Source organism: Cryptomeria japonica, chromosome 9 (genome assembly GCF_030272615.1).
Source record: "Cryptomeria japonica chromosome 9, Sugi_1.0, whole genome shotgun sequence".
NCBI classification, from domain to species: Eukaryota; Viridiplantae; Streptophyta; class Pinopsida; order Cupressales; family Cupressaceae; genus Cryptomeria; species Cryptomeria japonica.
Window position 1 is genome coordinate 247,945,035 of NC_081413.1, and position 13,047 is coordinate 247,958,081.

Sequence of the window (13,047 nt, forward strand, 5' to 3'; positions counted from 1 at the left end):
CCAAACCCGAATCCGAACCTGAACCGGTAACTTAGCTTAAATTTTAACTAATAATTAAAATTACGATAGTGAAACATAAAATTGTATCATTTCACTTACCTTTAGCAGCTCCAAATTCAAGAATGATCTTAATATGGTCTAGGGCATGTCATGGTTCATGATGAACATTTGGATCTCTTCAGCATCAACATACACCTATTTGATCCAAACAATTTTGTAGTCAATCTTTTGTAGCTTAAGGTTGGGTGAGTGGGTGTACAATACAAGGTGGCCAAAAGATGTGTCAATAATCCTCCTCAACAAACGAACTGGTTGCTCCATACTTTTTTGTGTCCTTTATGGCTTGGAGAATGTTATTAGGCCCCACTTCCTCAATGGCCCATATGAGGATGTCAACAATAAAATGTGCATCATTCACTTGTCCCTCACAATCCATGGCTGCAACAGCATTGCTCCTTTAGGAGACATTGCAATCACAATGACCAAGGGCTAATTTTTGGCATCCTTCTATCCATCAAAAACAATAGAGACCCTTGTCTATTTTCATGAATCCTTAAATAAATTTTAATGAATCTTCTACAAGTTTCACCTTCTTTAGTGCACCTCCAAATCCAAGCCCTTGTATCCATTTAAAGCCTCATTAATTTTCCTCACTATTTCTTATCAAATGGTGACTAAAAAACATTAAAAACCAAACCATTTGCTTCTTGCAATGTGTTGGTGGGCAATCTCTCAAAATTCATTTTGAAATGCTTTTTGCAATGGCTCTTTCATTCTCTTATTTGTAGTTAGCTCTTCATGCATTGTCAAAGATGAGTGGCTCTCTACTACAAAATCGAGAACACAATGAGATGAGAAACTAAAGGACCTCTTTGACCCTCTCTTTGTTAAAGAATAATATATTCTGAAGGCCACAACTACTTGCTCCTACTCTCTAATTTATTTCAACACTCTAGATATTGGCACAAGTGCATCCTTCTTACCTAAACAAGCTATGATGCCCATGCCTAAAATACCATATACAAATGGGCTTTCACCCAACTATATGAGTCTATAAATTTGAAAACACCCATTCCAAACCCACATATATCCCCCCATTTATTTTGAAGAAAGGTTGGCCCACAAAACTACAACTACCCTTGTAATTCCTATGGCAACAAGTTTGGAAAACAGCAGAGTTCAAACAAATGAAAACAAACAATATATATCCCAACTTATTTAACATAGAAGAATGAAAAACAAAAAAAAGGGAGTTATTCGAAGAAAAAACCAAGCCAAAAAAAAGGTTCAACAAGTGTATTTAGTTTGTATGTGTTTTATTTTCAAAATGAGATAAATGTGTTTGCTTTTCTGTTGCAAGTTGCTTTGAGGTTAAAGTTTAGGTTCAAAGTTGCTTTTCAATGTTGACCAATTAAGGTGAGGGGTCCAAAAGGTCAAACAATGGTAAAAAGAAAAAAGAAAAAAAAAGTATCACCTAGTGCCTAATACATTGAGGGTTTACCCAAGCAACCTACAAAGCATACTCAAATGAACCCAAGTGAGCTCTACAATGCCTTGTTTGCACCTACAATAGATCAGAGGCATTCTCAGATCGTGTACAAACTAGATCCAAATTCAGCTCACAAACCCAAAGAACTAGAAACAAAGCTTTTTACCTTGGCAAAATGGGCATTTTTCAAGATGTAGCTTCCAACAAGTCTCATTTGTATGACCACCTCCATCACAATGGTCACAAGTAGCATGGCTCCCTTTCCCTCTTGAGAGGATGCAGGACTTTCGACTTCAACATTTGAGAATATGCACATGCTTCATAAATGTCCACCAATTTTTAGAGCAATATGGGCCTCTAAAGATGGCTATGAACGCCTCTAGTGTATTTTATCAGCAATCCTCTTCTTGCACATCTTTCCCCATTTGGACAATCCTAGGAAATTCACTAGTGCACTCTTGCACACTTTGTACATCTTTCTATTTCAAAAATTGCCACTCCATACATTTTCCTCTCTATGACAAATTGGGTGAAATTGCTTCATAATCGAAGTTCTAAATTGATCCCAACGAACTATATGGAGCTTGTTATCTTAAGGCCATAGAATACAAGAGATTCTCAAACTAAATTAAAACATGCTTTGCTAATCTCAATTTAGCAAAGAATATATTTTATTCCAAAGTAAAAGAATACACGATAAAATATACCTCCAATTAAGCCAAGTTCGAGCCAATGGTCAAGCTTATCTACATCTATATCTCCTTTGAATGACAAAATCTCAATCTTCACCTCAACCTTGAATTGAACTCTCTTCTTCATTGAAATGGGATTTCCCCTTGCTCTTGACACCTTCTAAATAGCATATCTTCTATGTAAGCACTACATGAACCCTCTCAATGCCTCCATAATATTTGCAACGTCAACTTCTAGCCTTAGTAACTTTGCTTTGTCTTCCATGCTTCTCAGTTCTCTTTTACAACTAGAGGACTCAATGTAACTTTTCAAGGCAACAACTCCTTCCCACTTGCTCTACAGTGTGCATGAACCTGCAAAATCACTCACAACAACTTCCACAAGAAAAGGACTTGGTCTAATACAACTTGATACATAAACTAAGATGGTTAAACCATACAATAGTCTCCAACGTACATAGTTAATGAAAGAAATGAAAACCAGAATCCTCTATGCAATAAATTGATATAAAAAATGCAAGGAAGTTAGAGTAAGCTCAGAAATGCAAGGAAATTAAAGCAACCAACCACACAATTGAAGACAATGGAGATTTACCCTGGGGAATCCAAACTTCAAGAGAAGACTCCAATAAAATGTGAGCCAATTACTCAGTTAATCACTATATCCAATGCAATACAAATTGTATCCCTCTTGAGCACACAACTAGCCTGAAATCTAACTCAATTCAATCTGTAAGATCACTACCAAACTCCTTTAACATCCACCCTCTTAATGATCTTGCATAAACACAGCTCATTTTGGAACTATGAACCCTTTCAATTCACCTCTAATCCTTATTACGTGCACTTTTATTATACAATCTGCATTTACAATTGTTTATTTCGTGCTTACAATCAAGCACAGAAGCTCAGAATCCAAAGGAAGTTGAACAGTTAAGGAAATTGGAATGCAACATGCCATTTTCTGTTGTGTAGCAAAACCACCAGTTGTCAGCAGGTTGCAATTACAAAACCATCTTTTTTGGACAAAACCACCCTAGTGAATGCAAAACTGCCACTTGGCACTGTATGAAACTCTACCTTGCTGGAAGCCCACAGGTTCATCCAAAAACTTAAATAAGAAACACAGCTTTTTCTCAGTTTTCTCATCTGCCCAAGCCTACTTTGAGATGCCCCATATCATCCTAAAATTTCTCCAAAATCCAAATATTTGACTCTGTTTTTAATCTCTTCTTCCTTCACTGAAAGTGTTTTCTTGAGTTGCATCTTGTTGTCATGCAATATAAACAATCCTTTTTATGGATCATCTCTAGCCTTCATGTCAGTCTGTTGCATCATCTTTAATACATTAATATGATTTTTTTTTAATCCAGCCAAAAAAGAATTAAATTCAAACATACTTATATATGAGTCGGTATGCTGAATGATCGTGTTATAAGAGCAGCTAAACCAAATACATGTTTTATATGGAAGTAGTCTTATATATCTCAAAATCTTTATTGATTTCATGAATTAATTACTGACTCTACAATAAAGTACTTGAAAATTGATTAGTAATATTGTTATTTTTAACAATAACAACCATAAATTATGACATTAGAAAGTTAAAATCTATGTGTAGAATCTGGGTCTCAACTATATTGCTCAGCTATTGGAATCTGGGTTAGAGTGATTATCTTAGCTCTTTCTGCAGTCTAGGCCAAGTGCCAAATCTGGACAATTGGTGACAATGAAGTTTAGTGCTGCTTCTTTTCCTTCAGATTAAAAAATGACAAAGGAGATTAAAAATAAGTCCTAAAATCATTTTTCTACAGTTGTTTTAATAATCCACAGCTGTATCTTCAGAAGGGGCTCCCTTGACAAAAAAAGCTGTGATAATGGTCCAGTGAGCTCAGATATTGTTTCCCACCCAAATAAATCAGAAAGATAAGAAACAACCTCATGAATTTAAAAGTGTTTGATTTTGAACTTTCATTTACATCTACTATGGAGAAAACCAACCACTCCTTTTATGTCTCTCTTTGAGTTTGTTAACCCTTCATTTCTATTACCTCCTATATAATGAATGTTAAAACCATTAGATTGATACACTATGACATAAAAAACATAGACTTAAAACTTTTATCCCGGATGCATAAATTCCATTTTCTAAAATTGGAAGTAAAAGTTCTTTAACCTTGTCAATTTTTCATCAAATATATTTGAGAGCTTACTGAACACTTTTTCCAAGAAACTTGCCTGCCACTTAGACTTACTATAGAAATTGCACAGAAACCTGAAAGTTGCTCGACAAGTAAAATATTGCACCCATACATTTAAGATATACAAGGGCTTCTAATCCTACTAAATAAAATTGTACAGGTTATGATCAGTTTCACCTACATTAAACACATTCCCTGGAATATAAATTGCACTGAAAAAGGCTGAGTCATACTAATTCAGTGGTTCTCAATTTCACTATCATCATAATTGCATATAGAGGAGGAAGAAAGCAGAAGTTAAGATAACCCTGACATAAAATTCAAAGCAATCAGCCTGAAGTAATTGAGATGTGAAATACCTTAATACATTTAGGTTTTAGCAGAAAACAAGTGGCAACCCCATCAATGAATCTCTTAAGCCAATCTAACTGACATATTAAAACCTCAAGATTTAGGTTGTATTAAATACCACCAAAAAATAAAGGCAAGATATTATATTTTCATTGCAAATAAAAATAAAGCAAATGGTTCTTTGATTCTTACGACCAAAAATATGTATCTAGCTCTTTCAATTTCTGCTGTGAATAGGAAACACCGACTTTGACATAAGAACAAGCTTAGCGATATTTAGTAATGATTTAAAATCACCTTTTCATGCAAGCAATAACTAAACAAGTTGAATCCATTTGCCAAATGAGGACACATTTTATTGCACTCGTGGATGTGATATTTACGATAATGCAAGTTCAACACAGCCTGCAAAAATTGAATATACCATAATCAGATTGAACAGAAATAACTCGTTGGGAGGAAATAGTATCGTATTCCTATATGCCACAAAAAAATATAGACTGGCAGATTTCGGGTAGCTAATATATATATTATTCTGGACAAAATTCAAGTATGCCTACCCAGCTCAAGCTTACAGTTCAAATTATATTGTACCTTTTTCTTGAGTGCTATCCCATGTAACGTCATTGGGAAAAAGGTATAGAGAAGCTTGACCTTGTCAAATTGATCATGAATCGGCTCTTCATCAATAAAATAATAAGAGGTGTTTCTTTTTCTCATTTTGGATATAGTAAAAGCAAAAATAAGGTACTAATTGTTGTTCCTCAAGTGATCCTCTGAGAGGAAAAGTCCACTTAGCAAATTCTCATCGGCATGCCTACAATCTATTAAGTTGCTGAGAATCCCACAAAATGCCATAACAATTGATAATGCCCTAGCCATCCAAAGGCATTAGATGGATCTTGAGTTCATCAAATAATTTGGTGTCAAGGGCAGATGAATACTTTAGCTTGGCATAAAGTTCGAAATATGGGAGTAAAGGCCCATTCTAAAAAGAAGATAAGGTGCAACAAGCTATTTTTCCAATTACTTAACAGTTACCAACATGATGCCACAAATGTGTTGGTAGGACAAATTCCCTAAGGATCCCTTGAAAACATGTTCAACTAGTACAGTTTCTAGGGTGGCTTTGAGTCTTCAATATGGTCCTATTCTCTAAGAAATTTGATCTTCAGAAAAATTAACTGCAAGGTCCCAATAGTGTACCACGCCAGAATCAGCAAAAAATTTACGAGCTGCTGCTTCAGTTCTGCACTGCTGAATCACAAATCTATTAAAACTTTGTTTGGCCACACTACCCTGCCAAACTAGTTGACATTTATTGACAGGACGACCATCATCTTCATCTTCATCTTCTTCCTTCACAACAGCAGCAGCCCAGTTGATGCGGTGAAGCATCAGTTTCCCATATCTTTTAATGGACTTGCTACCCCCTTCAACAACTACAACACTCATGTTATCTGAGATAACTGCACAACCAGATAATCTATTCTCCTGAGCATTGACATCCACTTTGAAGCGTGTCTGAGGGTGCGACAAGTCAGTAATCTTGTAGACAGAAACAATTGTTTCCAAGGTATTTGGATCATCAAAGAGCTTTCTTTCTTTCTTCTCACAACGTTCAGCTGGGGTGAGCTTGCGAGCAATATTTCTGTCCACATGCGCCTGCTCACGTTCAGCAGCAGCACTGCGAATTTCCATTTCAAGTTTTGTCGGATCTTGGGTTGCTTCGGCTCCAAGGACCTTCATAAGATTGCTCATCTTTACTTTTGGCTTTGGAGGCTCTATCAGACCCTGTCTTATCATCTCCTGCCTATCCTTTTCCTTTGCAAGTCGCCGCTGTGTACGTAATTTCTTCTGCTCCCTCTTTGTCAGCTTTAGAGGTTGAGGGGGTGGTGGAGGCGGTTCTGCAGGAGGCTCAATTGGCTGAGGATGCTCTACATATATGGTAAGCTTTTCCATCTTCACTTTGAGTTCACCTTCAGTGACATCAGTGTAGCTGCTGGAAGGTAACAAAACTGTGTCCCTAGATGCACAAGAAAAGACAAATTCAACATTGTTACAAATTATATAGTCCACCGAATGCAGATATAAGAAATACTCACCACCACTCCACATCAGGTATCGGATCCTTTGGTTTTTCTTCCTTTGTAGGAAATCTTTCAGACACTTCGATCAGATTTGGATTGATATCTAGCTCAGCCTTTGCCTTCGCAAGCTGGGCTTGTTTAATCTTCAGCTCCTTAGCTTGAGCTTCTCCAAATTGACTCTACACACAGTATCCAACGGAAATATACAAGTAAATAATGGTAATTTCCAAAATCATGTGCATCTTCATATTAAAATGTGGGAAAAAATCTCAAAAAGCATATCACCTTAAATTTCAGTATTTCTGCCTGTTTAGACCATTTTCCCTCCTCAACAAATTGAAATGTCATCCTCTTAGGCCTAACAAGCTTTGTTTTATCAATACCCATTCTTGCGTCGAAATGTGGATTTGTCGCTGGAATTTCATCCAGTTCTGGCCTTAGGATTTGAAATGCTTCCTTTTTCTGTTTGTTAATATTAACCTAAAGAATGAAACATTATTGAAACAACACAAGACTTGGAATCAGTCAAACGTCATAGTAGCCACATTAAATAAAAGATGTTGAATCGGTTGAGTCTTTCTATTGCACACATAAGCTACATAAAATAAAAGATGTTGAATTGCTTGAGTCTTTTTATTGCATACATATTTTGTATTCTAACCTTTAGTGTGCTTAAGTTTGTTATTTTTGGTTTGTCAATGACATTGCCATGCTCATCTATTTCACGACCCTGTGCATCAAGACGAAGCACAGGAGCCTTTGCAGGTTTTTGCTGGCCAGCAGTACCAAATTCATCAGACATTTGACCAGGAAACATGTTCAAAAATGGCATCGATTCCGGATCCTGGTGAAACCCCATTCTTGCTGCAAGTTCTTGTGCTCTTTTTACTGCTTCATAATTTGGAATATTTGCATGACCTGGCATAAGACCTGCCACTCCAGTCATTCCAGGTGCAAAGTTAATATTTCCTGCAGATGCTGGAATAGCTGACATACTAGCTACTGATGCAGATACTTTAGACTGAACTGTAGCCAAAGTTGTCATGGCTGAAGGCACAGAACTGGATGTTGGTGCCTGAGCCAGTGCCTTCAGAGATGCTGACTCTCCTGCAAGAGCAAGTGCTGCAGATGACGATGCAACAGAACTTGTACCAGTAGACTTATTCAACTACATTAAACAGATTACCAATGGTAAGTTTACAGTTCAATGATCTAAACTTTTACCTAACAAAGAAATTGAAATTTTAATGCATGCCATAAATACTTAAACAACAACTCACCTGAGGCAATTTCTTCAACTTTTCTGAAAGCTCCTTCTGTATTTGCAGTGCCTTCTTTGCCTTGGCTAAAGCATCAAGAGACAAATTTCCACCTTTGCTAGTTGCTGCAGTCCCATCTGTGCTGGTGTTCCCAATAACCTCATGAGATCTGGCAATATTATCTGCCTTATTTTCAACTACATTGGTGGTAAAAACTGTAGATACCTTTGTGTCTGTAGAAAATTCCGAAATGGCTATGGGCTTTGGCAAATCCCTTGATGATTCCTTTGATGCCAGAACAGTTACACCTTGTTGAACACCCTATCAAGAAAACAAGTTTTACCAGAGTTCAATTCTTCCAAATTCGCATGTTCACTTTCAGCCAATTATCAATAAGTGTGACCCTATTCAAGGTAACTGTGTCTATGCCTAGTAAATATATACTGGGGCATCAACATTACAACCATCATACGAGTGATAATGAAAATAAGAAGCATTGTAGTTTTCTCTATGAGAATTAACAACAAATAAATGGGCAGTTCTTTGTGTACATTGTAACTCAATAAAAAAAGAAACAAATCTGAAGTTATATCAATGCAACCAGGTACAACAAACTAAGCTTATCATTGACTCAAAAACAATCATCACCTACACTACTCAAAAAGACCCTATGCATTTTATGGGCGCCAGCAATCTTATTATAACCACAAACTGCAAACGAGAGAAACCCATTGAGTGTCTTTAAGCTGAATAGGAGATGGCCTTTAAAACAAAAGGCCTAAATATCTGAAGCGCCTTGTTTGGTGAACCTGGATTGATCCAGGAAGTTTATAATTGTAATTAAACTCAAAGCCATTAATGACATGTTGCTTTTGAAAATTGCCCTAGTCAGTGAGCTGGAAATAGTACATTGATGTTGACAAACTTGCACTGCATTTGACAATCATGTTAGCACTATTTGTGGTATAATCTCCTTTTAATTATCTATATGGGACTATTTATACAGCCAACTGGACTCAAAAATTCTCTATTGCTTTTTTCTTACCATACAAGCAAATTTTGAATATCATCCTATTGATTGAACAGGAAGCTGTTAATAATGTTGGAGGTTATAGGAATAGATCAGTATACGGATGTTGATTTCAATCAGCTAAATCTAGTTTCTTAACTTGTATGGAATTAAAGTACAAGCAAGACTATAATTATTGTTAGAAGTCTTGGTTGTCTTCTATTCGATGTAGTCCGCCGATGATTGTATAATTATAGTGCTTGTTTGGCCATAGGAAATGTTCAATAGAGAAAAGAAAATGATATGAAGTATCCTTGCAGCACTAGATAGGCATCGAGAAGCATAAATTGGGAACTTTGGAGAATTTAAGATACAAGTGCATTTCAGAGAAAAGGATTTTTTTTTGTTGATCAAAGCAGGAATAAATACAAAGAAAATAAATAGGAGTCGAATGGGACTGCACAGGAAGGAAGGAAACACTAATACAACGTTAACCAGATAGACAAGAGCTGCTATAAATCATCAAGAGTTACATCCAGCTGAACCAACGTAGCTCATGATACAAAGGAATATATTGCATATGCAGTTTGTCTAACAAGACTCTATCATATCCAGATATAAAAGAACTGTAATATAACAAACCTACATCCAGCTGAACCAAACTCATGAAAAAAAGTAGTAAAATACACTTAAATTTCAGAGAAAATTTCATTCAGCAAGCTAAAAGTGGTGTACTTTTGAAGTGAAGCCTATTGGACTTAGGTTAGACTTCTGACCTTCTTGAAAATTGTTGGATTCTAAGTGGGGATATAGAAACCATAAAATTTTAGAGAATAAAGTTTTCGATATTCACACTTACTTTTAGAAGATGAACAAGAATACATTAAAGCTAGTGAACCCTAGAATCAAGGCTTCATAGCAACGTATTTGGCGACCTTATATGATAGAAGAAACTTACATTGAAAGAGGTGGAAGCACTGCCATTGTCTGGCCCAACGATGTTCTGTTTTGAATCGCCATAATGTTCTTCTCCTCTTCCTTCTCGCCCACTCGCATGTTTTTTCTCCTTTCGGTATTCGTCATTATCATCCTTGGTTTTGGAATCATTCTCTTGGAATTTCCTCTTCTCCCCTCTATCTCTGGCCTTGGCATCATCACCATCATCCTCTGCTGCTGCCACTCTGTGGCGCTTCTCTTTCCTGTCATCCCCATCTTCTCTTTCTCGCCGCTTGTGAGGGCGGCTGTCGCGGTCTCTTTCTCCGCCGTCTCTGCCCTCATAAGAGCGTTTGGCCCTTTCTGCACTGTCCCTGTGAGATCGAAGATCCCTGTCCTTCTCTTTCCCTTGGTGAGATGAGGATCTCTCCCCCTCTCTGTAACCGTCTTCGATCTTTCTGCCTTGGGCGTAGCTATCGTCTGCCCTGTCCTTGATCTTCCTACTCTCTTTATGATCCTTCCTATCTCTGTGCCGTCTGTCATCCCTTGAAGAAGAATATCTGTGCCTGTTGTCGTCCTCATCGTCATGGGAATGCCTCTTCACCCTATCGTGATCCATGTGCTGTCTCTCATCCCCACCTTTGTCTCTTTCTCTATCTCTGCCTCTGCTTCTGCTTAGATCGTTCATTCTCAGTTCACCCACAAAACTCCTAATTTCGATGTTCAATGCCAAACAAATAGACAAACGCTCAGTCGCAAAGGAAACGGAGACAAGAAAATGAAGACGAATGGCTCTCGATTTCTTAGTTCAGGGTTTCTCTTCAACCGAAATTCGTTTGCTTTTAGCCATAAAAACTAGGAATTTACAAAAGGAATCGGTACTGATAGAGAATTTTATACGGATTTTTTTAAAATGAAATTAACAAAATAGGCGAAGTTCATGAAGCTTTCAGAATTTTACCTTTTATCGTGTCGATAGGAGTTCCCTGTGTGAAAGAGAGTGAGCTCAAGTAGAGTTATAGGGACAATCGACGATCTTAAACATTGTCAAAAATGATGCTCAAAACAACAGTGCTCATCTATTTTAAGAAATGATTAATAATGACATTCTTAAATTCTATTTCTTTGAAATTAATGTCATGAAATAGGTAGAACGGACTTCGCTTCTATTGTGTTAATTTTACTTATGGAGGGGCCTTTCAATATCTCTATGTATGTTCTATAGGTTTGTGATTAAGGTAGGTGAGTGTTTTCCATGATTCTTAGAGAGATGTGAAGTGTATTTTGAATTAGTATTAGTATATTTATATTTTGAAAAAAAATATGTATAAAATGTCAAGAGATATCAAAAGAATTTTTTGATTAGTGATTTCTCTAATCTATAGTCTTCTCTTTTGAAAGCAATCGATAAATTTCATGACAATTATGATCTTCTTCAAACAATGATGATCTCACTCACAAAGAGATGTGAAGTGGTGTGTATCGAATTAGTGTAATTGTTATGGTTGTTATGAAGCAAGTATTCTAAGCTATTGGAAGTGTAAAAAATTTATGAATGATAGACTTAATTTCAAGAAAACTATTAGAGTATGTGAGTTCTCTACATTTAGATATGGGTAGTATTAAAAAAGGAAATGTGTTTCTTTGTTAGGGTTGTTATCGCCTTTATTTTAATTGGACTAATTACCATTAATATTGCTTGGCAATGAAAGGAATGTTCTATAGTTCTTATGATACTATTGCCAATGCATCAATGCAAATCTATCTAACAAATATTATGATATTCTAAATCCACTCACCACTACTATGTATGAGTTACAAGTGGTGTGACACATGTGTTGCTCACATGTGGCATGCTTGTAGACAAATCACTCTTGTTCATTGGAGAAAACCAATTGGCACGAGGAAGTATCTAGAGGACTACCATCTTCACGAGGAAGGAGTATCCTAGCAACAATTTTTTATATGTGGGGAGTTGTGTTGACTTGATTGCTTTCTTCATGAGGAAAGAGTTATCCATGATGAATGATGATGTTGATTCATGGTTTGGTGGTTGCAATGTGGGGATGAGCTTTACCTAACATCTAAAGAGGTGTTGTTATGGTAACCCTAGTATGATTTGATACATTATTTCCATAAATTATGTTGAACTCCTATTGAGTATTGATAAGGAAAGTGTCTAACCAATGATTTTTTGTTTTAATTGAGACTTGGAGGAGAGATAACTCTCCTATTTGTTGTATATTGTTCTTTTCTTATTTTTGTTTTAAGATAAGAGCTTGCACCTACATTTGATCTTAGTCAATTAATTCTAGGTTTAACTGAGTTGTTCTTAGCTCGTTTAAGATGAAATTTACCCAATCCTCTCTAACCACAAGACATACGAGTCTAAACGTGGGAGAGAGAAGAGGTGGATCTTGTTTGTTTTAGAGTGTTAAATTTATTTGATTTGTAGTTTGTTGATTACTTACTTATGAATTTTTATATTTGCTTGTTGTTCGCTTTCTTATTTTGTTTTATTGTTACCTTGTCTTGTTAGCAAGGATTTGAGGGTTAAGTTGAATGAAGTTAAACTAATGATATGAATGTTATTAATCAAATGTTATGTGATGCATATAAATAAGACCTGCACTCATTCATTTCTCACTGGAGCTGGCAATGTGTGAGATCAAGAGCATTACTATCATTTTAAGCAAGCATCTATCAAGTATCCATTATCAAGCATCAAGCCTTCATTTTGTCGTGATGATACCAAAGTTATGCTACAAAATTTGAGAGCAAATATACATCAAGCATCAATTATTTATTAAGAAACAATGGATCAATCTAAGTCTTTTCTATGGTATTATTATTTTATCATTTGATTTATGTATAGAACTAAGGCTTTATTGAGTGATTTTGTGAATGTGAATTTGGATCTTGCATTGCAATGTTTCCATTATTTTGATTCGCATTTTCATCATTCACATTTTGGCATGCCCAATGGGACCCACATCCCTAATAGATCTATATTTTTGGAGGTT

The 13,047-nt window shown here is 36.2% G+C and overlaps 1 protein-coding gene across 4 annotated transcripts in view; it reads right to left on the bottom strand.

Moving 5' to 3' along the window:
- LOC131049999 (protein RDM16) overlaps nt 1–11,123 on the bottom strand; it is a 31,893-nt gene extending 20,770 nt beyond the window's left edge. Inside the window, exons 1-8 of one of the 4 annotated variants that reach the window (XR_009106830.2) lie at nt 10,050–10,950; nt 8,104–8,403; nt 7,485–7,991; nt 7,109–7,303; nt 6,839–7,002; nt 5,328–6,759; nt 5,031–5,138; nt 4,723–4,810 (exon numbers count right to left, since the gene is read on the bottom strand). Coding sequence is in view for 1 of the 4 variants with exons in the window: in XM_057984123.2 (XP_057840106.2) it covers nt 5,889–6,759; nt 6,839–7,002; nt 7,109–7,303; nt 7,485–7,991; nt 8,104–8,403; nt 10,050–10,712 (2,700 nt within the window). In the remaining 3 variants the exon portion in view is untranslated. The other 3 variants (XR_009106829.2, XR_009106828.2, XM_057984123.2) reach the window with 3 other exon arrangements.
- Between the last annotated feature and the right edge of the window lie 1,924 nt (nt 11,124–13,047).